The sequence below is a fragment of the Tetrao urogallus genome (genome assembly GCF_951394365.1).
Source record: "Tetrao urogallus genome assembly, chromosome: 19".
NCBI classification, from domain to species: Eukaryota; Metazoa; Chordata; class Aves; order Galliformes; family Phasianidae; genus Tetrao; species Tetrao urogallus.
The window spans coordinates 7,741,052-7,768,096 of NC_136832.1; the positions used below are offsets into that span (position 1 = coordinate 7,741,052).

Consider the following 27,045-nt stretch of genomic DNA (forward strand, 5'->3'; position numbering starts at 1 on the left):
ATGCATTGCCTGTGATGCCCTCCCTAGCCAAGCTCTGGGCGCACCAACAGAGCCTCTGTGGGGTATTGGGAGCAAAGGATGCACAGCACGAGGTTTACCCCCTTCCTCCTACCAAACCAATTGGGCTGTGAGCCTTCCAGCAGAGGCTGCTCAGAGCCCTCTGGGAGGGTTTGCTCTGGTCAGGACCTTTGCCCGGGGGTTTGACACTTCCAGCATGAGACCCTGCAGCCCCGGGTCGGGTACAGCCCGGGTGAAGCGAGGTCCGGCCGGCACGGAAGGGGTTAAAACCGCTCCCGTCCCCGCGGCCCCCGGCGCTCCCCCACCGCAGCTCCCCGGGCTCCTTTTCCCCCTCTCCCTTTGCCGTGTTTAGTTAAATTTCCCCCGCCTTACTTGATGTCACATCCTGTTCCACAGCCATCCCCTGCTAGTAGCCAGCCCTACCGATTCCTTTTTTTTTTTTTTTTTTTTTTTTTTAAATCCCTGTCCTCTCCTCATCACCCCCCCTTTTCAAGGCAAACTTTTGGCAATAGCACAGATAATCGTTTCGTGCTCCGCTCAATTTCTCCTCGCAAATGCCTTCCGATCGGGGGAGCCATTAAAAAAAAAAAAAAAATTGCCAGAGAGCCAGTACGGATTGAAACTGGGATCCCAATAAATATGCAAAGTGAAGGCTCTGCTAAGCAGATTTCTTGCATTGCTTCCCGGGGGTGCTGAGAGTCGCCCGGAGAATCTCAGTGATTATTTTGATTGTATTTTTTTTTTTTAATCGCGTTTTATTGCGGTTGGTTTTTTTGTTGTTTTGTTTTTTACCTTTTTTTTTTTTTTTTTTTTTTAATTTGTAATTAAAATCCCCCTGACGAGAAAGGAGCGAGGAGGCAGCGAGGAGCGGGGATCGGCGCAGGGCGGCGAAGCGGCGATCTGCATGCAAGGTGCTTAGGGCTGCCCGCGAGACATGCAACCGGCAAGCAAGCTCCTCACCCTCTTCTTCCTCATCCTGATGGGCACAGAACTCACTCAAGTAGGTGCCTCTCTTGCTTTTCTCACACCCCCCCCCCCCCATCCTTTCTCCCCAACGCCATTTTCTATTAAACCTCGACAGCGCACACACAGACGCACCAAAAAAAAAAATATCCACAACCAAAATCCTCGTGTAGAGCGAATCCCCGCGATGCTGAAAGCCTGCGGCCGGGATGCGGGATTGAAGGGGGGGTGGGGGGAGGATTGGGATGCTGGCAGCCGGGGCTGCGGGGCCCGTAGGTGCCCCCCCCCCCCGTCTCGTCGAAGTTCGGTCGGTGCGTCCCATCGCCCCGCGGTGCCCAGCGCTGCTCGCCTTCGCCCTCCCGCAGCTGCTCCCGTGGGGGCAGTTGTGCTGATATACATACATACATATATTGAAGTGACATTTAAATGTCCCTCAACGTTTCCTTCTGTGGCTCGTGGGAGAGATGAGCACCTCGTACATCCCCCTCTCTCCGCCCTTTTTTTTTTTTTTTTTTTTTTCCTTTTTTTAAATGGGATTTTAATGCCTGTTTTTACTTGCCTGGCCCCTGGACGGAGTGAGCAGGAGGGGAGGCACCGGCACATCCCTCGCGAGTGGCAATCAAACTCCTATTGACTCCCTTCAGATCACTGGGGAGAGAATGAAGCAGCCAGGTGGTGCTCCTTTGTTTTCAAAGGCAGTGGGAAACGGAGAAAAGTAGTTGCAAGAGGATGCTCTAGATTGGGGGGGGGGGGGTTAATTGTAATGCTGCCTAGGAGCAAAAATGAAGAAAGGAAAAGATGCTGTAAATAGGAGGGGAGTAGAAGCTGCTTCTTGTAGAAGCAATTAGTGGCCAAGCTCTCATCCTGGTTGCTGCACGTAGATTATTTCTTGCTTTCTCCAGCTGACAGTGCTCTCTTGTCGCTGCCCTATTGCTGAAGTTTCTCCTTTAGGGCTTTGCACCCTCTGAGTATTTCTGCTGCCTCCCCTCCCCTCGATGGAACGGCTCGAGTCGGAGCTGCCTTAATTGCATGGAGCCCTCCGGAGGAGGTCTGGGATGGAAATAATTAGGAAGGGGGGGAAGGGGGAAGGATAGGATAGGCACTGACATCCAGGCTGTGGATGAGAAGGAGTGAGGAGGAATGAGAACTGCAAGTGAGTGCCCATGAGAAGCCCATTGTATGTGAGGATGTGAGCAGCACCGCGCATGCGTTGTGCCGGACAAAGCAGCCGGGGAGCTGCAAGCATCACTTGCAGACCTGCAAAAAGGGGATCCTGCAGGGCCCCAGCAACAGCCTGGGGGAGCCAAGCAGCACTGCAGGGTTGTCCCCTTCCCCGTTGCCTCTCCAGCATCACCTCCTGCCCCATAAATTGTACACCTCACCCACTGGTGCATCATCCCAGGTGCTGTCGTCCCTTTTTTTGGCCTTGTCAGTCTCTGTCGCTCTGTGCTTTGTTCAAAGATGGTCTGTCTCACTTTGTGCCTGGCTACCCTTTCCTTTCCTTGCATCCCCTATTGGTGCCCACAACGCGCCAGCTTCACACCCGACTTTAAATCAGGGTGGCAACAAGGGATCAGAACAGCGGGGCTGAGCACGGCTGGCTGATTCTGAGCAGTCACCTCCCAGCCTGAGCTGCTGGAAGCCAAAGCTGTGGCTGTGCTGGGCTGAATGCAGCCAGGGCTGCGTGCTGGTTTGCTGCCTGCAGGGAGCTGCTCTGTCTGCCAGGCCCCGCTCACCGGCACACAGCCTGCTACCTCGCTTGGCACTGCAGAGCCCTTTCAGAGTTTTAGCATCTCATTTCAGTAGCACAGCTGCCAGATGCAATCCCCAAATATGCCTTTCATTCCGGGCACCGCCCAGCTCGGTGTCTTCAGCATTTAATTCAGTGCCAGATTCACATCTCCATTGCATGTGTGGAGTCTCTCCCATCCCCTGCGGAGATCCTGTGCCAGGGGAGGAGGGATCGAGGTTCAGGGAGGCAGGTTGCTGGTTTAGGCAGCTTTCCCTGTCAATGCAGAAGCTGCTGCCATCCCCTCCTCTCCCTCCCTGCAGTGTCTCTGACAAGTCAGCCCACAATCAGGGAAGAAATGGGGAGAGGGCAGCTGTGAAGGGGAGCTGTGAAGGCTGTCCTTGCTCTGGGAAAACTTATCGTGGACAGTGGGGGGTTGTACTGCAGCATCCTCCAGTGGTTCCCTCCCATTCTCCAGCTGGGAGCATTGTAGGGCTCTGGGACCTGCCTGAAGTAATGGTGGCTTTATCTTTGTGAGAAAAGAGGAAGCTGCCCCCACATGCTCCCCCATACCTTGGCCTTTGCAGAAATCCCTGCCCTGGGGGCAGCAGGAGAGAGACCTGCATGATGCTCTGGGATTCCTCCTTGCTGCCAAAGGCAAAGGGCTTCCTGGGCAAAGTGACCAGGCTTCTTCTCCAGGAGAGCCCAGACAGCTCTCCTGGTGGCCATGAGCAGCAGAGCCAGCTTATGCTCTCTAAGAATCTGTCCCCCCACCCCCTTGTCTGCTTCTAGTGTGCAGATTAGAGTTGCCAGGGCAGAGAGTTTTGGCTGCTGTACGACAGCCAAGAGTATTGGCAGAGAGGCTGCTGTGTGCTTTGCTGTGTGCTCGTCTGTCTGTCTATGCACCCAACCCCTTTGTCACACCTTAGGCAAGCTCACGTCATACCATGCTGGTGTTACTGGGCTATCATCAGAGAAAGCCTCTGCGTTCCTCAGAGTTTCACAGTGCAGCTGATGCTCGGATGGTTGCTTCCCCAGTAACCATTGAAACCACACAGGGAGAAATGCACTCCTGGATTGGGGAGTTATTAAACAGCTGGTGCTTCTGCAGGTCAGGAAAAAATCAAACAAGAAAAAACATAAATTTGCCCTTGATTTTCCTAAAGGCAGAGCAGGTCTCTTGGTGTTACTTTCAGGGCAAGGGAGAGAGCTGCCAGCCCTACTGGGCTGGGATTGCACCATGTGCTCCCCTCCCACAGCTGTGTGACCCCCATGCCCCTCTGCCCATCACCTCCCATTCCCTGCTCTGAGTTTTTCTCTTTGCTGTTGGAACCCAGTAGGATTAAGCAGCAAATCTGCAGCCCGTAACAGGAAGCAGCTGCCTCGTCTCATAAACCAATTTGTGTCTCATTTCACTAACTTCAGCTTTAACCAATAAAAAAAGAAAGGTAATTTTCAGCCCTGGGTTGTATTTATTACTCAAGTTATCAGCCCCTGTAATCAGTATTAGCATCGCTGTGTAAAGTAATACAAAACTAATTACTAGCTGAGTGAATTAAATAGATGAAGGCTGTAGGTCGCATTGGCAATGGAAGAAGCTAATTCTTGAGTTATGAGTGATAAGTGTTGGCTTGGCTTTGCTGTGAGGGTGCCACAAAAAGGGACCAGGGCAGGGATGGAGCATCCCTTTGGGGCTGGCTGCCTGCAGGGACTCAGGTGGGTGCTTTGGGCTGACCTGACTTGGTCAAGTTGTCCCCCGAAAAATGAAAGCTGCACCTGGGGAAATTAAAGCAGAATCCACACTGCCTCTTAGCACCAGCAAATCCCAACCACAGGCAAAGAGCACCTCAAAGTCTGAATCCTCCCTCTTTCACAGACCACAGCCAGTGCTTGCCGCTGTTGTCCCAAAACCGAGGCCAGGTCCCAGCATCCTGATGTCTCTCTATGGGGGTTTTGGGCCTTTTCATGACCCAGACCCTGGCTGCCAGGCCCCTCCCCATCCCAGCTGGGAGGCAGCATCCCAAGTCAGCCTAAACATAGGGGAAGATTGCTGAGTGGTCTGTGTGCAGAAGGAGTTGTCTCAGCTCCTGCAGCTGCAATGGGCTTTCTGGATCCTGCCTGTGATGGGAGGGGAATATTGAGCTCTGTGCTGGGATGATGGGATCCAGTCCCAGAACTGAGGTTTGTGTGTGTGATGGTAGCGCAAAGGGTGACAAAAACAACCAAAGGGTTGAAGTCAGACTCAAAGACTGGGGAAACTCAGCAACATTTACTGCTGCAGCAGTCCTGACTTGCTGAGATCCCACCAAACGATTGTCTCATGCTCCAAAGGTGTGTGCTGCCTTGTGAGGGCGATTCTGTCCCATCGGGGCCAGGCGCCTCCTCCGCTGGGAGCTCCTCACAGCCCTCCTGGTCCGTGGTGCAGAGGGATTTCAGACACCTCCTCTCCCCTTGCAGCTGATGAGGTCCCTTCCACCCCGCTGCCTGTTTGCCTTCTTGCTGTCCGTGCTGCTTATTCAGTGCAACACAACGCCTGGAGGTGGGGCGGGACGAGGGGCCGGCAGGATGCGGGCGGGATGCACAGAGCCAGCAGATGTTCGCAGTACAGCCGCACGTCTTTTAAAGCAGCCCCTTCCCCCCTTCGCCCTGCAAATCTGCAGACCCCGATCTTGGGGACTGGGAAGCAAGTCCGGGTAAGCGTGGGGAGGACAGAAAAACTTCAGCACCTCTTCTCTGAGCCAGCCAGGAGAGGGAGACAGTGACCGCCGTGTGCCGCACACGCACTCACACTCGCACACACTCACACACGTGTGGCTGCGTTGGCAAACATTGACCCCAGCGGGTGACATGGAAGCAAACGGTGCCATTTTGCACGACCACCCGGAAAACAATTCTTGCAAGCAGTGGAATTTTCCACTAAGCAGCTATTTTGGAAGACTCTATAATTGGCTTTTATCTGTCTTCCCTCCTCTTTCTGCCTTCAGAATAAATGCATGCAAATGGGATCTCTTGTTCCCCAGCAGTTTGTCTTCTCCTGCTGCTCACTGCCTGCCCTCAGCTGCTCTTGCAGGGAAGGTGCTTACAGCAAATGCATCAGGACAGAGAAAGTTTAGGGCCATTAGGAGCCTTTTTTTTTAATGCAGTGTTCTGTGCAATAAGAAATGGAGCAACCAGGATGAAGGTGAACTCAACCAGCTCAGCAAAACCAGTGCTATAGCAGCAAGCTTAACAATATGGTTACAACATGTGTCTCTGCTTTGCCCTGATGCCTATCTGCGAGTGCTGTCAGCCCTCCCTCATTGCTCCTGATTTGCTCTAGCATGGGTGCAATGCCAGGTGTTCTGCATAAGCTTTGTGCTCTTACTGGGGTTTGTTGTCTTTTTGTTGGTGCTGGTTTCATGCTTTTAAAGCCATAGGAGCAGGAAGGACGTTTTGGTGACTGCAGCTCATTTAGTTCAGGTCTGGAGGTGACAGAAGTGGTCGTCCTGCCTGCTGACTGCAGCACAGCATGGGCAAGAGCAGCATCTCACAGATGAAATCATCCGTGTGCAACGGCAGGAATCGAATCTGTCTTCAGTTCTGATGGAATCCACAGCAAGGCTGTGGTTTTTTCCCCTCTCACTGAATGCAACATTAAGCAATGAAGGATCTGTAGGTCTAATTCACTTTGTATGCACTTGCAGTTGACAAACACAAGGAACAAACTTTTTCATGCAGCTTAGTTTCAGAATGAACATTGGGATGATTTCAGCGTAGCACTCCGGTGTTACACGGTATGAAATCAGGCACACAGTCAGGGTCTGAGCACAGTGCTGAGCACAGCACGAGCTGAACTGGAGCAGAATGAGAGGTGTGATTATTTTTCTAAAAGGTCAGAGCTGTATGAAGCTTCTGCCTAAAGAAACTGTTCCTGCCTGAAACACCTCTCTGTTGCTGGCCACTTTGCAGGCACGATGCTGCATGGGCTGACAGCAGCTTTGCTGTGAGAAGGATGCCCAAAAACTTGAGGACAATCTGGGCTGAGCGAAGCCCATTTCGTGGGATGGAGGTCATTTAGCTGCTCACGGTGTGACCCAGAGGCAGGAGTCTCATGGATTTCATTGCAGCAGGTCGATCTGCTTGCTGGCTGTCTCACCCGGGTTAGAGATGCACTGTCCTGAGCAGTGGGGAAAAGGGCAGTGGCAGCAGTGCTGGTGGTGTTGGGTGGTGAGGGATAAGGAGGGCATTTGGGTTGCTGCAGCCTGGGGCATGCACAGTGACTGGTTCTGCTCCACGCTGTTAGGGAGGACAGAATCTGATCTGGTGCCAGTGCTCGCACTCTAACTCATCTCTTTTTCTCCACCTGGTGGACTTGCTGAATGTGCATTCATGTCAGTGCTTTTCTGAAACTGCCTCGCACTCTCTGCAGAAGCAGCTCTATGCAGTGAATACATTTCAGGGCACAGCTCCCTGTTGTTTGGCTCTTGCTCTGCACACCAATCTGGATGTTGTATGGCAAAGATGCTGGTGGGTCAAAGCCTTGGGGCATCCATCAGCACCTTCACAGCCAGTAAGGAGGGGGCTGTGACCCCACCACCTGCAGGAGCTACACCAGGAGAGGAACTGTACCAGAAGGGGCAGATTTGGGGTTTGTCTGAAAGACTCCAGCTGAGGGGACATGCTGGGGGTGCCGGGGCCATGGGGCAGACATGCAGTGTGACATGGAGCTGGGCCTTGGTGGCTGCCCCATCATGCTGAGGCTGATGTTGTAGCAATGGAGCAAGCGGGGTCACTCCTATCCTCTGGAGAGGGACAGGAGATTCACCTCATAATTTGCTTTGCACGGGGTGTTTAAAGGTTCACTCAGAGAAGGACGTGCAAGGGCTCTCAGATCTGTCTTGGCTGAGACTTCGGTTTCAAAGCCACTGGGACACTTCCGAACATGCAAATGATAACGAGTCAAGTCTTGATGCTGAGGAGCTGGATGGAGCAAAGCCGCCATCCCATCGGCAGTGTACAGATCTACAGAAGCAGCGGGCACGGCTGGCAGAGCGCTGCTCCTTCACCCCGTCGCTGACAGCAGCTCCTTTTGTCCCGCTTTGAACAAACACGGGGCAGCTCCCACGGGATGCCCGAAGCTGCGAACCCACCGCCCCGCTCCACCGCAGCGCCGCTCGCGGCCACCAGGGGGCGCCGTAACGCCGCGCCGCAGCGGAGCCCCGCTGCACCGGAGGAGCCGCCCCCGCCCCGCTCCTCCGCCCTGCTGCTCTTTCCCGCCTCCTCCCCATTTCCCCCCTCTCCCCAAATTTTTCCGTCTTCCCACAGCTTTGGTCCTTTTCCCCAAATGTCTCCCTCGCTTCCCAAACCTTTTCCTCGCTCCCCAAATCTTTCCCCTTCTCTCCAAGTCTTTTCCCCCCTTCCTTAAACCTTTCCCTTTTTCTCCCCAGCTCTTTCCCTAAATCTTTACACCCTCCATCCCTCCTCTCTCCCAATTCCCCAAATCTATCTCCCTAAAATCCCTCCCCAAATCCTTTCTCCCTCCTCCGCTCCTCAACCCCCCACACGCCAATCCCTTCTCCCCTCCTTCTCGCTCTTCCCCCCCTCCTCCCCCCCACCCCTCCCTCTTTCTACCCTCCGCAGGCTCTCCGGCTGGCTGAGCTCTCCGAATACTCCCGCCCCCCCCGCTCCCCCCTCCCCGCTCCCGTCCCGCCTCCTGCAGCCGCTCGCTCCGCTCCGCACCGCTCCGGTTGGGGCGCGCCCGGTGGCGGCGGGCGGAGGGAAGTCGCCCCGCTCCGCTTCTAACGCCGCTACCGACAGCAGCACCGCAAGCGCCGGGCAGGACCGCGTCGAGGAGACGGACGATGGGCCGGCGGCGAGAGGCGTCGGTGGTGGTGGCCGTCGGGCGGTTGTCGCAGCCCGTCCCCAGCGGCATGGAGCCCGGCGCCGGTGCAGAATGAAGGGTGCCTGGCGCCCACCCCCGCAGACATGTCTGTGCCTTTACTCAAGATTGGAGTCGTCCTCAGCACCATGGCCATGATCACCAATTGGATGTCGCAAACGCTGCCCTCCCTCGTGGGGCTCAACACCACCAAACTCACGGCGGCCTCGGGCGGCACCTTGGACCGCAGCACGGGAGTAAGTGCGGGGGGCGGCGGGGGGGGGGCTGGCCGGAGCATCCCTACCTTCCTCGGCAGCTCCCGCCTGGGCACCCCCCGGTCACCCCCATCCCTCCGTGCCTCTTTGCCCCCCAGCCCCGGGACCCTCCCGGCCGCCTGGGAGAGGTGGGTGGATCTCGTTGTGAGACCCCCGAGCCTCCCGCTGCAGAGAGCGGTGCAAAGGGGAGAGGCAACGCTGCGGTCCCCCGGGATGACGGGGTTACGTTTTGGGGTGGTAGGAGATGCGGGGTTGCGGTGCTGGGTTGTCCATCCCCGACCCCGGGAGTGAGGCGGACGCCTTCAGCCGGGAGAGCGCAGAGTTTCCCTCGTGGTTGTTTCTCTGAGTGAAACGGTTTGGGACAGCAGGTGCGAGTCCTGCAAAATCTCGTTTGCTTCCCTGCCTTTAATCAATAGGCGTTAATGGGGTGGAAAATGCAGCGGAGCAGTTGCGGCGTATTTCGGTCGTGCCTTATGTTTGCTGTCCCTGTTTTGCTGAAAGGCTGGGACGGAGCCCGGGTTTGGCACTTTGGAAAAGGCAGAGGGAAACGATCCTTCTGTCTGCCTTCCCACAGCAGGAAAAAACGGGTACCTTTCACCTCCGAGCTGCACGCCTGTGCCTCACAGCAGAGCCACCGCTTTACAGCTCTGCTGCTTCAAAGCGGCTGTTTCCTGTAGTGCCTCTGCTGATTGTGAATGAAGCTGGGATTTTTCCATCTTATCAAGGCTAATGAGACTTTTTTTTTTTTTCTGGTTGTTTTAGCTAGATTAAATTACTCATCTGTCCGCTAGTGTGTGCCTGTGCACATGGGTGTTTGCAAGGTTATTTGTAGCGCATTGAAATAGCAGAAAGAACATTTCCCTTCTGGCTGGCAAAACAGTGGTACCTTCAAAGTGATCAGACGCTGAATTGTGACTAAATAATGTATTTTGCAAAGTGCTGGGAGATGAAAGGGGAGTTAAGATCAGAGAGCTTTGGAGAGCACGAGTGGTACGGGGAGGGTGGGGAGAGCGCTTGGGGCTGCAGCGTGTCCCGGGTGCTGTGGTAGCAGTGGTGGTCGTCTGCCCCGTGCTGCATTGCTCTGCTGCTGTGTGCTTCGTGGGGTCCTGACCTATGGAGCCTTTAGGGGGGAATGGTTGTCCTGAAGAAGTTCCCTGTCCCCGGGAGAGCCTGGCAGAGGATGGAGGAAATGTGACTCCTCGTATTGCATCGCTGGCTCCAGGAGGGCTCTGCAGGTGCTCAGCAACAGCTCAGCTCTCAGCCAGGACGCCGTGCCCTCCCTGTGAGTTCGGGCACATCCTGCTCACGGCCTCAAGGAGACCCCGAGTGTGTGGTGATGACAGCCCAGCCACGAGCTCTGCCGGCTGGTTTGGCACCTGGTGCTGAGCCTCTGCGATGTGGCTTCCCCGTGTCCATGCTCCCCTGTGTCCGTGCTTCCCCTCTTGCATTGCCCTGTGTGCTCCATCTCTTCTTCTCAGACCTTTCCTTCATTTGTCCCCGATCCATATTTTTGCATTACAAGTGAATCCTGCTCCTCCTCGGAGCATCCCTCCTCTCGCTGCACAGCTCCGTGCTGCTTCCTCCCTCCTCTTCCTCACCCATCCCCGCAGAGCCCCCCCGTTTTCTTAACCCTTTTTTCCCCTGTGTCAATCAGGTGTTGCCTACCAACCCAGAGGAAAGCTGGCAGGTCTACAGCTCTGCCCAGGATAGCGAGGGACGTTGTATATGCACAGTGGTGGCACCTCAACAAACGATGTGCTCGCGTGATGCCAGGACAAAGCAGCTGAGACAACTATTAGAAAAGGTAACGGCTGATGTGTTCTGGGCAAGGGGGGGTGGTTTGGCATGGTGTGAAGGGGGTGAAAAGCTGAGGGAGATGGGTTGAGCCTTTGTTTCCAGAAAAGGCAGAGCTGTGCAGTCGGTGCAGCGGGGAATAATCAGGCAGGAGGACAAATGTCTGAGTATTTCTGAAAGGAGGAGAGCCCACGTCCTGAGGTCGGGTTAAAACTGCTGAGACCAAAGCAGAGATATTGAATCGCGACAGTTTATAAAATGAAAAAGAAATAGGGATGCATTAATTTCTATTCATCACAAGGATGAGCCTCAATGAGACTTTAAAAAAAAAACGAAGCCCACGCACTCCCAGCCAAGCTGATATGAGAAGAGGTCGCACAAAACGGTGCAAGCTGTCAGCATCAAATAGCAGAGAGATGACAATTCGTGGTCGTCGTCTTCTAATGTTGACATCCATTTGATTAGTTTTAGTAGTCCGCTGTCCAAAGAGATCAAAGAATCTCATTAGGGACACGTTCCTGATAACGAGAAGCTTTCCAGGTAATAGATTTTGTTAAAAAAATGCTGTTTCATGCGAAATGGTGCTCTTCTCTTCAAAATATAAGTGGACTCGTGCTCTGGGTCTGTAATGCTCCTTGGTGCCCTCATGCATGTGTTGCATGACCAAGTGATTTGTACCCCGGCGCTCTCACAAAGCTGATTTATCACTCATCTCTGCATCAAGCCCACACCAAACTGATTTTCTTATGTGATAAGGGCAATAAACTCAGCCAGAAAAAACTTAGCCCTGAAACTTCTGATTGTGCCATCGGCTTCTGAAAATAATCCCAAAGCTCAAGCTTTATTTCTCTGAGCTCTAACAGCAATGGGTCGGGCAGTGCGTTTGGCTGGGAGGCGCTGAGTGCTGTGCTGGAGCCCAGTCGTGCTCCCAGAGCTGCTCACATGCATAAACCAAGCGGGCTTTGACCCGATGCCCTCTGCTAACAGCAGGCTGAGCTGAGTGCGGCGGCCTGGAGGAGCAGCAGCTGCAGAGCGCACAGCGTGAGCGCTCAGGGATTTTTCCCTTACGCAGCTCTCCGGCTGCCAATGAGTAAAGTGAGGGAGGAGTGGGCTGAGAGGCGTGTTCTACCTGCCTGCTGCTCCGTCTGCAGCTCACTCCTACGCTAACCTATATGAAAACCCCAAAATAAAGAGTGGGCTCTTGGTGCCAGACATCTGATCTCGATCGAGGCTGGAATGCAAATCCCTCTATAGGGAAAATGGATCCGCAGAGGAGAGCTCCCGGCTCCCCAGGGAGGATGTCAGGCCTGGATGCTCCTTCCCCCATCTGACATTTTCACTCCTGTTTTGAGAAAGCTCTCACCTCCGGATTTCTCTCTGCCAGCAGATGAAGAAACAGAATGTGCCAGGAAGGCAATTCTGGTTGGATTTTCAAAGTAGGAGACCTGGCACTCACCTACAGAAATGATAAGGTGTTGCTTCCAAGGGCCAGAAGAAAGCTGCTTTTGTGCGTGCGTGCACACAAACCACCCAGAGCAAAAATCGCTGCGCGGAGACTCGCAGCTGCCAACCCCACCAGCCTTCAGCACACGGGCACCTGCACGCATGGGAGCTGCAGGTGAATCCTGGGCACCCGGCAGGGCTGAGGAGCAGCAGGTGCAGGAGCGGAGGTGAGCACGGGCTGCTCGCCATGCACAAACTGTGCAGCCCCAGCCCCGCGTGGCTGAGCTCATCGCTGGCATCACTGGCCTGCTCGTGCCGAGCCCTGCGTGCGTCAGGTGCTGAGGCCACATCTTGGCCTTCCTCCAGACCGACACGTCACTGGGATGCTGTTCATGAGCAGATTATATTTTATCTTCAAATAGGAATTTATTTATTTATTTGTTTTTCCACCTGGCCTTGTTATCTGGGAGGGCTTCCTCCTTTGACAGTTGAACCGGCTTCCGTTTCCTGCCAACGCTTGCTCTTTGCCAGCACTTATCTCCAGCCTAGGCAGCTCTTCTTGTTCCTTTGATATTCGCTCTGAGGTGCATAGTAATCTCAGCCTTCACTTTGCCTTCTGCAATCCTTACAGGAAGGACTTTGCACATCCCAATCTATCAGCTAGCTATCTCTGCTGATCATTCCTACTGAGTACCAAAATCTCCCTTGAGATGCCTCCTGCTGGTTATCCAGCTACCCCAAGCTCAAGCCAAACATTCATCCTGTTCCAAAACCCAGAGTGGGTAGAAAAAACTTGATAGCAGAGAAACATGAGCAAAGCTAAAAGTGATGGGGCACTGACCATGTAAACCCAACAATGGGTCATCAAGCCAATTCTGACTCTCAGTTACTCTGGTTTACTTCTGAAACAGCTCAGTACTAACCAAGAGAGCAAGAACAGAACTGGATATTTGGTTTGTATCAAATTTCTGTTCTGAATGCTAAAATTGACTCTTTTCCCTGAGGTGGGTTTGTCTCTCTAATCAGCTTGATGGAAAACAAGGTTTCGTGTTGAGAGTGCGTGCTCAACCAATGGGGCAAAAAGCATTTTGGCTGATGTTAGCAAAGTAATGGACGAAGCTGAGGGAATCTGAGACAATATCCTTGGGTCTCAGTTGATTAAAGCACTTATGTACGTGCTTAAGTTTAAGCTAGGAGAAGTCTCATTGAAATCTAATCGTGTGCCAAAGTACTTTGCTGGATCAAGGGCTTAATATGCTAATGAGGGAAAACGAGTAGATCTCCAGATGATGGAGCACACGTTGCTGTCAGGGATCAGGAATGACGGAGATGAGTTTTTACAAGTCTGGCCAGAATCCTGCCTGCCTGAAAACAATACAGGCAGCAAATAGCGGGAGGCTGAACTCGTAGAGCGCATCCTGAAATAGCACAGCAGCTAATTTTAGTTGTCTCAGTTTAGAGACGTGTGAGGAAGCTCATTTCCTCTGCAGTCGGGGGAGAGGCAGGCTCCTCCAGAGGTGATTCAGAGCAGCAGCCTGGCCGTGGGGCTGATTCATTCCCTGCAGCCTGCTTCTGTCTGATAGGACCTGCAGGGCCGGGGTGCTGCTGCGCATCAGCGTACCCATGCAGAACTGCTCTTGTCTGACTGCCTGCAGCTCGGCCCTTCATCAAGGTTGGGCATTAGTGGGCTAAACGAGATCAATTTTGTATGATCCTTACCAGTCATGTCTATTTCAGCTCATTGAAACAGTTTTGTTGTGCAGATGCAGCGTGACTCACGGGAGGGTGGTCTGGATTATTGGCACAAGAGCATCTATCAGGAGAGGCTGCAGATCAGCTGTGATTGTCCAATGCCTTTCCTCTCCCTCCCTGGGGCACAAAGAGGTCTCTGAGCCCCCCATTTCTTTCTGTATTTGGCTCCACCAGGGATGGGAATGGAAGTAGACTCATGGGCTCTGGGAAGTGGCTTGCAGGGTATTCTCAGAGACTGTTTGGGATCATGTTCAGGCTTTGCTGAAATTCTCAGAGAGGCTTGGAGCAGGATGTCTGGGCACCAGGCTTGGATGCCTGATTCATTTTGAACACGGGCATCAGCCCTGCAATGCCAATGGGGGCATTTCTATGGGCACTATGGCAGTGGAAGGCATTCCTTGAGCTAAGTGCAGTACAAACCCAAGAACCCCTGCTGATGCTGATGTAGGGGCATCCATTGCTTAATGCTAAATACGTGCGTAAGTTCTTTCCTAAGTCAGCACTACATTTACCCTCTCAGAGCCTGAGAATGAGAGGCAAATATCTCAGTTAATCAGCTGGCAGCCAGCCTTCAAAACCAGGTCACTCCAGCTCCCATTTCCCTCCATTTCTTGCCCCTCTGGCACCAGCAGAAGCCCACCAGCTTCCTTGCATCTGCTCTGCAGCAGAGCCAGGCAGGTGCACACAGGGGGTGCAGGAAGGGGCATCAGTGGAGCCTGGGCTGCACTTATTACACTCCAGCCACCTCATCCTGCAGCTGCACTGCTTGTGGCAGATGCTGTATAAATAGTGAGACTGTTGGAGTGATGAAGTTTTACTAGCTGGGAGTAAAGCTTGCACTTAGGCAATCAGTGTGCATCACTCACGTGAAGAAATGATAACGTACGCCTCAGCAGAAGTGTTTGTCATAGTCAGATGTGCTCCGAACGGGCTCTCCTTGCCCAAATCAGACATCCTGTGATTCTATGATCCTATGCCTATCAAAGAAGCCATTACTACAAATGCACTTTATAGTTGACTACAGCCTTTATTTGCATGTGTGATTGTTGAATTATTCTCTGCAGCGCAGCAGAGTGCACGGTGATGAAACCAGTTTGCTCTGCTTTAGAGCATGGAGTCATAATACTGAGAGATGCTGATGATGAGCCGGTAAATAATGCATCTGCTGATTACCCTTTTGCCACTTTGGCTCCAAGCAAAGGGCAGCATCTGCACTGCTGGAGGTGCAGCTCCCTTGTAACTCATCCCTTCTCGTTTGGCAGGTGCAAAACATGTCTCAGTCAATAGAGGTGTTGGACAGGCGGACCCAGCGAGACCTACAGTACGTGGAGAAGATGGAAAACCAGATGAGAGGACTGGAATCCAAATTTAAGCAAGTGGAAGAAAGCCACAAGCAGCACCTGGCAAGGCAGTTTAAGGTATGTCTGCTTTCCAACCTGCTAACAGAGGCGTAGCGCGGCGTGGCGTCCCAGCCTGGCAGCCCCTGCTATACTGCAGCCCAGCTGCAGGCTGTGCTCACGGCTCCCCTCAGCTCCCCCCTATCCAAAGCATGGCCAGAGAGCGTTTTCCTATAGGGTAAAAGCCAAAATCTCTACATTCCCATGATAGCAGAGCTAGCTCCGTGTTGGAGGACTCTGGGCAGGATGAGGGCAGGCAGAGGCAGGCACCCCCCCACCCCCATTCCTACTCCTGTTCTCCTTAGGAAGAACCTAAAGGTTTGCAATAGCCTGGAGCTGAGCCTTAGCAAGCAGGTTCTGCAGCGCACAGGAAACCACACCAGGCTCTCAGCACATCACTGCCCTCCTTGGCATGGGTTGCATCCATCGGGCAATCAGCCAAGCTGACAAACCCCACCAAAAATAATTTTAAAAAGGAATTTACAGCTCTTTGGCTGTCCTCAGGATGGCCAGCGGAGCATCTGAAGGATGTGCAAACGTCCGGTTTGGAAGTAAGAGTGTTGGCAGGGCTTTGCAGTGAGTGATATGCGTAGATTAGGAGTGGAAAAATCATCCCTCTCAGTGATGCTGCCATTGTAGCAAACTTTCAGTCATGTGAGTGAGACCAAGTGAAATTGCTGGAAAGAGGCTGTCAGCAACACTTGTCATGCCAAATTCTAGTAATATTTTGGATGAACCATAAACACAAATGGCGGAGATTTCTACTGAAATCCAGGGATGCTTCCCACCACCTGATTCCCATCTGCTTGCACAGGCTGACCTGTGTGTTAAGCCAGCTATTTCTTAAAGACTTGTTAAATACCACGATGACACAATAAAAGCTAGGAAGAAGGCTCTCAGAACTTCCCACCGGCCCCAACTCCTGCCCTCCCCATCTGCAGGACCCCCTGCTTGGCCTGCCAGGCTCATCCTGCAGAGTTAAACATGAGATTCTTTCTCTTTTTCCTTATCCATTCTGATGAGTTTGACCCTCCCCAGTGCCTGCCTGGGAACTTGCAGCAGTTATCAAAGTAGATAGGAAAATAAAGACATGCCCCACGTGCAGAGCGCAAGAGGGAAAGCCTCTTGGCTTAAATAGGAGGGGATGGGATGGAAAGAAATGATGCTGAGGGACAATTTCTGGTCCCCTTCATCTCCAGAGCTGCTTCAGCAGCCAGGCAGATTCTGAGCCCTGTTCTGGATGGGGTCAGGGCAGGAGCACCAGGTGTATGCTGTATGCTGCCATGCTTCATTAACGGGCAGGTGCATGCATATTTATGTCTGCTCATTAGCTGCTGGAGCAAAGCATCTTCAACAAAATGCTGCATACTGTGCCTTTAAACCAGGCCTCCATTTAATTCAAAAGCCAAAATACAGAAAGAAGCCTGAATTCCTGCAAAATAATCTTGATAACGACTTGGATTTTTACGCTTTTCATGGCGAGTCTGAAAACGGCCAGGAGCTTTTGTCTCATTTGCTGCCAAAGCACCACTTGAAATAACAGCACAGCATTTTGTTTCTGCTAATGCCAGTGTTGAGATGTGAGTGGTTCGGAGATCTTGTGTTCTTTCTCTTTAGTTCCGTATTGTCTATGAATGGCTATCTATATAAGGCAGGTTAGCGAGCTAGATCCTCAACAGTATTTCATTTTCTTGCTTACAGGGCTAACTTAAAAGCAAGTTTTTTCAATGCTGCAGTGACTGAAGAAGCAGTTCACTCCCATGTAACCATGAAAAGAGGGCCACAGAGCATTTTGCACCATGCATTTATTTTTTTTTGATTATTTTCCAAATTAGCACCATATCTCACTAAGGAGCCTTGAACCACACAACCGAGATCTTCCTTTGCATGCAATTGTAGATGCATTTCATGAATAGTTTGAAACCCTTGTCAATGCATATATATATTATTTTATTTATTTATTTTTTTTTTTGGAAGAAAAAAGAAAAAAAAAAAGAACTCTTTGTGTATGTGATCTGAAGCATGTAACCCTAAGATGTTGCATTCTAAAAATGACAAATAAAGGCCTTTCCCAAATATTTTGGTGTTCTGCAGCCTGTTTAATATGTTCTTTCCAATACGTCATTCGGACCAAAATAATGATTAAAGTAATTTTAATGATAATAATTGTGGGGATATGAACATTGCACTCACGTAGGAAGCAACCAGGTCAAGGCAGAGTGTTGCAGATTTTTGCACGCATAGCACTGAATCGAGCTTATTTTAACCTTGCAGGCAATAAAAGCGAAAATGGAGGAACTTAGGCCTTTGATACCAGTGTTGGAAGAGTACAAAGCCGATGCAAAATTGGTATTGCAGTTTAAAGAGGAGGTCCAGAATCTGACGTCAGTTCTAAACGAACTCCAGGAAGAGATTGGCGCCTATGACTACGAAGAGCTTCAGAACAGAGTGTCAAATCTTGAAGAAAGGCTTCGTGCATGCATGCAAAAATTAGGTAGGCTCAGACCAACATGGTGGCACTGGCTAAACACCATCGATGTCCCAACACACCTCCCGGCTGCAGGCAGAGATGCGGCTTGGCCATCTCCCGGCGCCTCGCAAGGGGAGCCCTGCAGCCGGGCGCCATCCTGCAAGCACCTGTGCTGCGAGCAACACTCACCCTGCCAGCTGTCCTGCTGGGGATTGCTTGCATGCCTGATGTTGCTCACGGTGCAAGTGCTTCAGGATCAGGCCCGTAAGTAGGCATGTGACTTTTTGCAGCGTTTGCATAAGCGGACGGCGACGTGCGCAAACGCAAGCGGCGCTTATGCAAAGCAAACACATGCGCCTGTTCTGCTTATGCATCAATGTCTAAGCTGTTTGCTACCTGGACCTGGCGCATCAGCGAATGTCCCTGCACCCCGCTTCAAGCAGTGCGTGTGCAGGCTGCAAAATCAGTTTCCTTTGTTCCTTTTGCATCTTGCAAACCCCCCCCCCCCCCGTTGAGAAGAGCATGACGTGCTGGCGCGGCTGGGACACCGGGCAGGACGGGACACCCAGCACCGGGCAGAGGGGCAGGGAGGGGGCTGCCTCCCAATGCGCATCTCCCCGCTGCTTGCTGCCCTCGTGCTGCCTTGATTTAATTTCTCCTTCCATTATTGACTTTCTCGTTAAGCAATTTAGGTAATCTAAACACATTAACTGCTCCGCAGTCTATTTTGGTAGCACATATGAAATTACACTCTCAGGTAACTTCAAGGAAGAGCTGATCTCTTCTCAGCACTGTATACCCTTGGCAAGGTAACGTTTCATTTCGCGTGTCTCCACTGTTGGAATTGCTTTTGCTTGTTTCTAGGCACCCCCACGCCTCCTCAGGCAGCCACCTCCCTGCCTTCCCATTCTGTTACCTCCTGCTCCCCTTCCCAGCTCTCCCTCTCATTCTAATTTTGGAGAGGCCCCTGGGCACAGAGGTGGCTTTATGGGAGGAGATGGTGCCGTGTGAGAACCCACACCTTCAGCCCATCCCTCGGGGAGCAGGAGAAGCTGTTCGTTGTGGGTAGAGAGGATGGCAGCAGGACCAGGAAACTACACCTGGGCCATGGGATTGCTTACCTTGGGACAGACCATCCTGGACCTCAGGGCTTCAAAAACATTGAGTTTGCCCATGCATTGTTCAGCCCTTCAGCTCAGGGCTCATTGCAGCCCACCCACGCTCACGTTCTCCCAGTGGGACACCTGACCAAGCCAGTGGCCCAGGTAAGGCTGAGGCAGCTGGGATGGAGAGGTCTTGTGGGCAACTTTTTCTAGAAAGTTTTATTGTCTTTTAAAATTATTACTATTATTTAGATTTTATTTGGGAGCTTTGGCTTTGCTCCTTCTTTTTCCTCCAGCCCTGGGGTGATCCCAGGCAGCTTTTGTGCCTTGGGGATCTGCAGCACCCCTGTGTGCTCACAGAGACCAACTCTGACTCTTGCAAAAGGGTTCTCCTGGGAGGCTTTGCTGCTCACCAGGAGGGTGATTTATTTGGTCATTTAGCAGCAAAGAGCACAGACTGAATGCCCAATGTTGTTTATCGCTCTGGAGCACAAACCAGTGCAAATAGGAGTTAATTGAGTTAAATTCAGGTAACAACCTTACAGCCACTTTGCTGGCACATGGTAAGACTAAGGATTGTTGTTTGCTGCAGATTATGTGCTCAGAGGGATGCACTGAAGTCTCACGTAGCACATTTCAGCTTCATTTGTTCCTGCATGGGGCAGCAAGGCTGCTCACCTGCATTAACCTGCTAGAGCAGGGCAGGGGACCAGGAGGCAGAGGCCATGTGCTGCATTCCTGCCCACCTCATCTCCCCAGGGAGCCCTGATGCTCAGCAGTGCAGCAGCATTCTCTTTAGACAAGGTCCTTTTTGTATTTGGGGTTTCTTAAGCGTTCTTGATGGATCAATAGTGAAAACACTTCCTGACCCTGTCGTGTGCATGTGAAGGGAAAAAAGAGATCAATAACAGCGTGTTCAATCTGTTGTGCTGTTTACATTCTTAAAGATCACTATTTATGTAGGGATTTTAACGTTTCCATTACCCTGAGAAGAGCACGGGGAGAGGGAAGGGGCTGGCACTCCTTGAATCAAGGGGGATTTCATTCAGCTGAGCTCTGTAGGCTCTTGTTTGCCAATGCCATGAGCTTTCCCAAACTCTTGCAAAAAAAAATCCCAGCCTACAATCCTGGTGGATGGAGGAAGAGCAAGTGTGTTTTCCCCCTTGGGAAAGGCCAGGTCCTGCTGGCCTGTGCCCAAAGTGTTTGGGATGGGCTGGGGTGATGGAGATGAGGGTAAGACATGACCCCACATCCCCAGTGCTGGGAGCAGGTTGGGAGGACAGGTGGGTGCTGCCCGAGCAGAGCCTGGCAGCACAGCACAGGTGACTGCATTGGTGGTAAATTGCTGCCAAGGTGCCAAACATCACCTGCAGGTGGGCTGGATCTCAGGGAAAATATGGAGTGGGGCTGTTAGCATCCTGGGAGGGTGGTGGTGGTCATTGTAGCTGGCTGAAAGCGTGTTGTCTGCTGCTGCTGGTGGTGTGGGCAGGGGAAGGGGTTGTGTGTTTATTGTGCTGTGTTGCATTGCTGATGCATGCAACTGCAGGAAGGTGGTTTGGAGCTGGGACAGCCTGCAGGGCCTCCAAAGGGGCTGAGTTGTGCTGGTTCCCAGGAGGCACCCAGATCCTTGTGGGCCTCTGTTCCCAGTAAGGGAAAATGGAGTGAAAGCAGATCCTTCAGGAGTGCCCCCGAACTGCTGTCCACAGCTTCCTATTCTAGTGATGGATTCAAGCAATGGGCAGCAGAGTGTGCTTCCCTGGTGCACATTCATCCCTGAGAGATTCACTGGTCACATTTCAGCATTGAAAGTGGTCCCAGAAGGAAAATAAGCTGTGAATACAGTCTTTGCCTTCCTTCTCTTTAGTGAAATATTGGAGAGAATCAGTCTGAGAGCTAGGAAAAGTGAGAATCCAAGCTTGGGAGCTGTTGCCGTGGTCTGAACTGCAGCACAGCCAAAGGAAATGTGGCAGCAGACCGAGTCCTCTCTGCCCTCAGTGATATTCCTGCTGCTGGTGGCTGCTAGCCCCATAGAAAGAGGGAAGAAAGCTGATGGCGTTAGGAATGTGGTGCACACCTCAGTGGGAGCAGACAAGAGTGAGGGTCACAGAGGCTGTAGTTGTGCATCCCCTGGGGTAACCTCATGAGAGCTGCAGGGACCTGGCTCCTGGGGTCCAGGAACCCTTTAGTTCTGTGATCCATTTGGAGCATCTTCCCTTGTGTCTGATGCCTCTGGTGGGGTTATGCTGAATAAGTGCCTTGTCCTGTATGAGAGCAGCCCTCTTGTATGGCTGGAAAGCTGCTGTGAATGTGCCAAATGTGTATGAGATGGTGCAAACAAGGCTAGTTTACCTTTATCAGCTGATACGGCTTTTTTTCCCCGTTTACTTTTTTATTTTTTAATCAATGTGCTTTTATACAGTCTTTCTCTCCAGGGAAATGGAAGAGAAGAGAGAAAGTGACAGCAATGTGGGGCGGTGATAATGGAAGGCAGCAAGTAGCAGATCTGTGATTAGGGCTCCTCTGCAAGGGGAATTTACCAGACATTAAGCATTCATTATTTCAACCCTTTCCATCCCTTTGTCAGTGGTTCCTCCCAAGCTGAGTGGTTCTGCGTGCACCACGTAGGATGAGATCCCAGGGGAGACATCAGGAAACCTGTGCTGAGCTTTGGGTGCTGCCAAATGTTGGGTGCCGACTTTTGCTTGTCTCTCACAGGGGGTGCTGCTGCAGGACTGCTCTGTGCAGGATGTGTCTGGGTTTTCAATGATTGCTCCTGTAGCAGTAGAGCTTTCCACGCTGAACGCAGCCCATCCTGCAGCATCCCACTGTGTGCCTCCTCCTGTCATTCTGAAGTGCACATATGTTAAAATGACGGCGTTTGGGAAGATGGGAATGGCAGCTTTGGTGGAAACTGGGGATAGCAGTATTAAAAAAAAAAAAAAAGGAAAAATAAGAAAAAAAGGAAACCAGCATCTGGCTCCTGGGGCTGGCAGTGGTACAGGAGGGGCTCTCCTCAGCAGCCCCTGAGCATGCAGACACATCAGAGCAGGGCAGGCGGCTGGTAGCATCCTGAGATTGTTTCTGCAAGGAAGAGAGATTTATATCACCTATAATTTCCCACTTCTTTTTTTTTCCTCCTTTCTCCTTTGCATAACCTGTAACAAATGTGTTGCTTCCAGCAGGGCTGGAGTAGACACGACTGTCTTTTTATCTCGGCTGCATCCACTCTATTATAGCAGAAATGAGCAGAGCTATTCAGCTAATTTCTCCACCTGGCTGCTCAACCCTGGCTAACTCTTCTCATTTTCTATTCTGCAGCATGAGCATGCAGCTGCTGTGGGAAGGCTTGTTTTCTTGGGGCAGTGCGATAAGGACAATTGTTGTTAAAAGATGTGGAACAACCATAAACCACCCGGCAGTTGTTCTCAGCCTAATTGCCTTTAATTAAATAACAACACAGCTTCTCGGAGTGCTGGGATGGGGGGCAATGGGGTCCGGCAGGGAAAGACCCAGCATTAGAAAGCATGTGCCCAAGCATTGTTGGGAGTGGTGCTCACCAGCCTTGCACTCTTTTTCAGCTTGTGGCAAGCTGACGGGGATAAGTGACCCAATCACAATTAAAACCTCGGGGTCCCGCTTCGGCTCGTGGATGACGGACCCTCTTGCCCCAGAGGGAGAGAACAAGGTAAGAATCCCCGTGGTCCTGGGTGTCCCCAGGAGATCTGGGGAAGGAAAATCGAATATTACGTGGGTTTGGCAGCCATGAGGAGTGAAGAAGCCCATGCTGTTGGCCCTCGCTGCTCTTCTGCTGCCAGCATCCCCGATAACGTCATCAAACTCCATTTGTCCTCCGTCCTCCACCTGCGCTGTGGTGAGGAATTAACTGGCTGCAGCCAGAGGGATTTGTCTTGCTTTGTTTTTGTCTTTTTTGTTGTTGTTGTTTTTCCTTTCATTCAGGCCATTCAATTTTGATCCCAAGGAGGTAGGAGGCCAATAACTGGCTGAAAATCAATCCAGGCTTCCCATGACTGATGGAATGGAAAATATCTCGAGTGCTTGCTACAGATTTGCAGGCAGCAAGACATAACAAAAACCACAGTCCTTGGCTGCAGGGCAATTCCCTGCTGCACAAAGCAGCCCTCATCAAAGGATGAAGGCACCAGCACGAGCTCTATAGAGGCAGCTATTTTGAGAGCCTGCCCTGTGACCAGCTCTCTGCAGCCATGAGCACAAGGGATGCTCTGCAGAAGCCACCCCAGCACGAGGCATTGCCTGGGGACGTGCAGCAGTGAAGCAGCAGTGACGTGAGATGGCGGGTGAGGTCCTCCAGCAGCCAACTGGTTGGCACTGGCTCCCCAGTACGACACCTCTGTCTTCTAAGGTTATTAAACAGAGACAGCCCTAAATATGAAGTAGAATAGGTAGGTTTTGCCCACATTTGGTTCATGAGAGAGGGACAGACTCGTCCCTTCAGGCTGTGTCTGCTGCATCCCTCAGCAGTAATGGGGTTAGGTATGACTTACACATCTGCAAAGGGAGAGACAGATCTGTGGCAGCTGAAGTGCATTAATTATGTGCTAACGATCTTCCTAGAGAGTTTTATCTCAAGCCAGTATTTTATTATTTTTACTTTTGCCCCTGACCTTCTCTGTGGATTAATTTTGTTGTGTGTAGAGGAGCAGCTTTCGCTGGAGTGTAGCTCAGGCTTCACAACCGTGGTGTGTGTGTGTGTGTGTGTGTGTGTGTGTATGAAATGAATTGCGAACTGTGTTACAAATGCGTGCTTATGAGAACTCCACTGGCTGAGTGGGAAGCTGTGGGGAGAGGCCTGGCAGTTCATCGTATCCATCTTCCATCGCCAAACCCCGGGAGGTGTTCAGTGGTTTTCATGGTCATTTATTCGTGTCATGAAATCATTGAACACAACTGAACAAAATTACAAGTCGCACAGGAGCAGCCCGGCGGCGGATGCTGAGCGCAGGGATTGATGCATATTGGCAGGGCAGTGCAGGAGAAGCTGCTCAGAGGCAGCTGGCAGCGTGAGGCCATGCATCCCTCAACCTCTGCTTCCGCACAGCACAAATATCTCTGCATCCCGCCGCCTTGATAACCAGGTTTCCTTCTCTTGTGATCTTCCCTTTCCCTCTCTAAAAACTGAACGAGTGTTTGGTATTAATTATTTAATACCAAATAATGAAATGTGAGCAGTAGAGAGACAATGAGTTTCGGGGCTATTTTGTAATTTACCTAACCGGTTGAACACAGGTTTTTCTTTAGCAGAATAATGCTTGTCAGCCCCACATCCGTCAGTGGAAGCTCTCCCATGCTCTGGCACATCTCTGCCTTGTGCTCAGGGCCATCCATGCTTTCCTTCCTGAGCTTTTGAAGCCCTCCTCACAGAGACTGGGGAGGTGAGAGCAATTTGCCACACTCATTCTTTGCGTTCCAGAGCAGGGCTGAGTGGGGTCTGAAGTTCCCTGCAGCCCTCACTTGGCCTTGCAGCCAAACCCAGGATGCACACTCTGTGTGTAAATGTTTGTCTGCTCCTCTAATGGACCCTGGAGATGGCTGTACCGCAGAGCTGCTGTGATCACATTTTGCAAAGCAAGCTCACTCTGGAGCCTTACTGAAATCTACATCCTTAAAGGCATTTCCTGCTGCCATTTCATTTACCTCTTTCCCTTCCTAAACATTTTTAACAGAAGGCAGCTATCTTTTTTTTTAGGCAGCAAAGGCACACAGGGTGTCACTCACCGGACGGATATTCCTTCTTGATATTAACTGCACCGCTTTAGCATTTGCCTCTGAATTGGTTTCAGATGACAAAAGCTTTTTTTTTTTAAGGAGTCTAGACAGTGTCCCTGGCGAACTGGCGTTTAAATCATGATCTGAAATCTCTCTCCCATCTCCTGATAGCAACATTTTGATGTCTTTGTCTCTTGTATTTCAGCAGTGTTGGTTTAAGCTTTTGATGGGGAAGTGTATGATTTTTAAACCAATATGGACTTTGCCTGCATTTCCCTGACAATGAGCGATTGTGTTCCTCGCTCCTGCATGCCAAATTAACAGAGCTCAGCACAGCAGCTGCTGTAATTTACTGAGTGTGATCGTAATGGGGCTTACAGGAGAGGAAGGCAGCATCTCTGTAGGGTTTAGCCACAGAAAGGTGCTGCTTGCCCTCTGGAGGGACAGTGCCAGTCCTGGAGAGATGCCAGCTTACCTTCAGGAAAGATTTGCCATTCTCTCCATTCCTTGTTGAGTTTGGGGTGACAGCCTGAGCTTTGTTCTGGGCACAGGAGGCTTTGGGGACGTTGTTCTCCAGCGGGTGCCTCAACGAGGTTGGCCCCGAGCAGCACACTCTGGGTTTAGCATCCTAGGCGAAGGACTGCCTTACTGATGGGAGGTCTCTGCTGTTCCCTAACCCCACGTGTTTCTGTTGCTCGCCCAGGTCTGGTACATGGACAGCTACCACAACAACCGCTTCGTCCGCGAATACAAATCCATGGCGGATTTCATGAACACCGACAACTTTACCTCTCACCGTCTCCCTCACCCATGGTCAGGCACTGGTCAAGTGGTCTACAATGGCTCTATCTACTTCAATAAATACCAAAGCCACATAATTATCAGGTTTGACTTGAAAACAGAGACCATTCTCAAGACTCGCAGCCTGGATTATGCCGGCTACAACAACATGTACCACTACGCCTGGGGCGGCCACTCGGACATCGACCTCATGGTGGATGAGAACGGGCTGTGGGCCGTCTATGCCACCAACCAGAACGCGGGCAACATCGTCATCAGCAAGCTGGATCCCAACACCCTGCAGAGCCTCCAGACCTGGAACACCAGCTACCCGAAACGCAGCGCTGGGGAGGCCTTCATCATCTGCGGCACGCTCTACGTCACCAATGGCTATTCGGGAGGCACCAAGGTGCACTACGCCTACCAGACCAACGCCTCTACCTATGAGTACATCGACATCCCGTTCCAAAACAAGTACTCGCACATTTCCATGTTGGACTACAACCCCAAGGATCGGGCCCTCTATGCCTGGAACAACGGGCACCAAATACTTTACAATGTCACCCTCTTCCACGTCATCAGGTCCGACGAGTTGTAGTCCATCCTTGTTTAGAAACTGATTTAGGAAAATTAAAAAAAAAAAAAAAAAAAAAAAAAAAAGGAAAAAAAAAAGGGAGAAATGAATATAAGAAACAAATGCTAATATTGAGGAAACACACTTTAAATAAGTAAATAAACAAACAGCTGCCAAAATTAAGACCGACGTCATGGAGGATTATTCAGCATAGAGCTGACAGATCAGCATTACCTCTACATTTCTAGAAGTCTGGCCCCGCGTTACGGACTCATGACTAACCATGTACTTGCAGCTGGAACTGCACCTGGAGAACCACTTCAGTTTGGGGTTTTGTTTTGTTTCTGTTCCGATAGCAAGCCTATAGCGCATACAAAAGAAGTAAGGCAATGACTGTTGGAAGTTTATCCTTGGGAGACTCGCTCTCTTTCTGTGTGGGGGTTGCATGGACATTTTCCGACATCGCGGGCAGCTGTGATGGATGTGTGATTTGTATTTCTAAGCAGAAAGCTGACCCGTGAGGAGCTCTCGCTGTCTGAACAAGACCTATCACAGGTTAGTTTTATTCGCCTTCCATTGCAGCTACTGTCTCTCAACTGTGTTCTTGTCACTTAGATTAACTGTGCTGAGACCCGAAGTAGCTCATGGATCTGTGTCTTAGTAACTATTAAACACGATGGTTTAAGTATGTATTATGAACAAGTTGTTGTACCCATATTGTTTGAACTTATGTATTCAGCAAATATATTGTATAATGTATGTCTGTTATTTACCAGAGGTGGCGAAACTTTGTATGTCCAGTTTATGCAATGAATGTTGTAAATGCAATGATGTAGTTTGGATTAATAAATGATGGTTTTGTTTCTAAAAAGAAAAAAAAAAAAAAGATCAGTGTTCACCCTTATACACAGATAACCAATTTCATGTTGATAATTACAATATTCTCTTACTGTTGTAATATCTACATAGCATTATGGTGGATGGAAATTGCTTCTGTGGAAATTCTGTGCCGTCAGATTCCCACGGGAAGCCCAGTTTATGGAAGTGTGAAGGTAATTACTTTTTTTTTTTTTAAGAGGAAAACTTTGTACTATCCACAGTTATCTAAGGAACAATAAAAATATTAGGAGACTTCCCCGCTTTGT

At 51.1% G+C, this 27,045-nt stretch overlaps 1 protein-coding gene across 2 annotated transcripts; it reads left to right on the forward strand.

Annotated features, from left to right (window-relative positions):
- Window positions 1–952: 952 nt before the first annotated feature.
- OLFM1 (olfactomedin 1) lies at window positions 953–25,924 on the forward strand (the record flags this gene model as incomplete). Of its 2 annotated transcripts, none has more annotated exons than XM_079544909.1 (6): window positions 953–1,018; window positions 10,497–10,646; window positions 15,094–15,249; window positions 17,503–17,722; window positions 22,380–22,486; window positions 25,250–25,924. In XM_079544909.1, the coding sequence occupies 6 exons, from the start codon at window positions 953–955 to the stop codon at window positions 25,922–25,924; spliced, it is 1,374 nt and encodes a 457-aa protein (XP_079401035.1). The 2 variants fall into 2 exon arrangements, with proteins under 2 accessions (XP_079401035.1, XP_079401034.1); XM_079544908.1 differs by lacking the exon at window positions 953–1,018 and adding an exon at window positions 8,675–8,824.
- Between the last annotated feature and the right edge of the window lie 1,121 nt (window positions 25,925–27,045).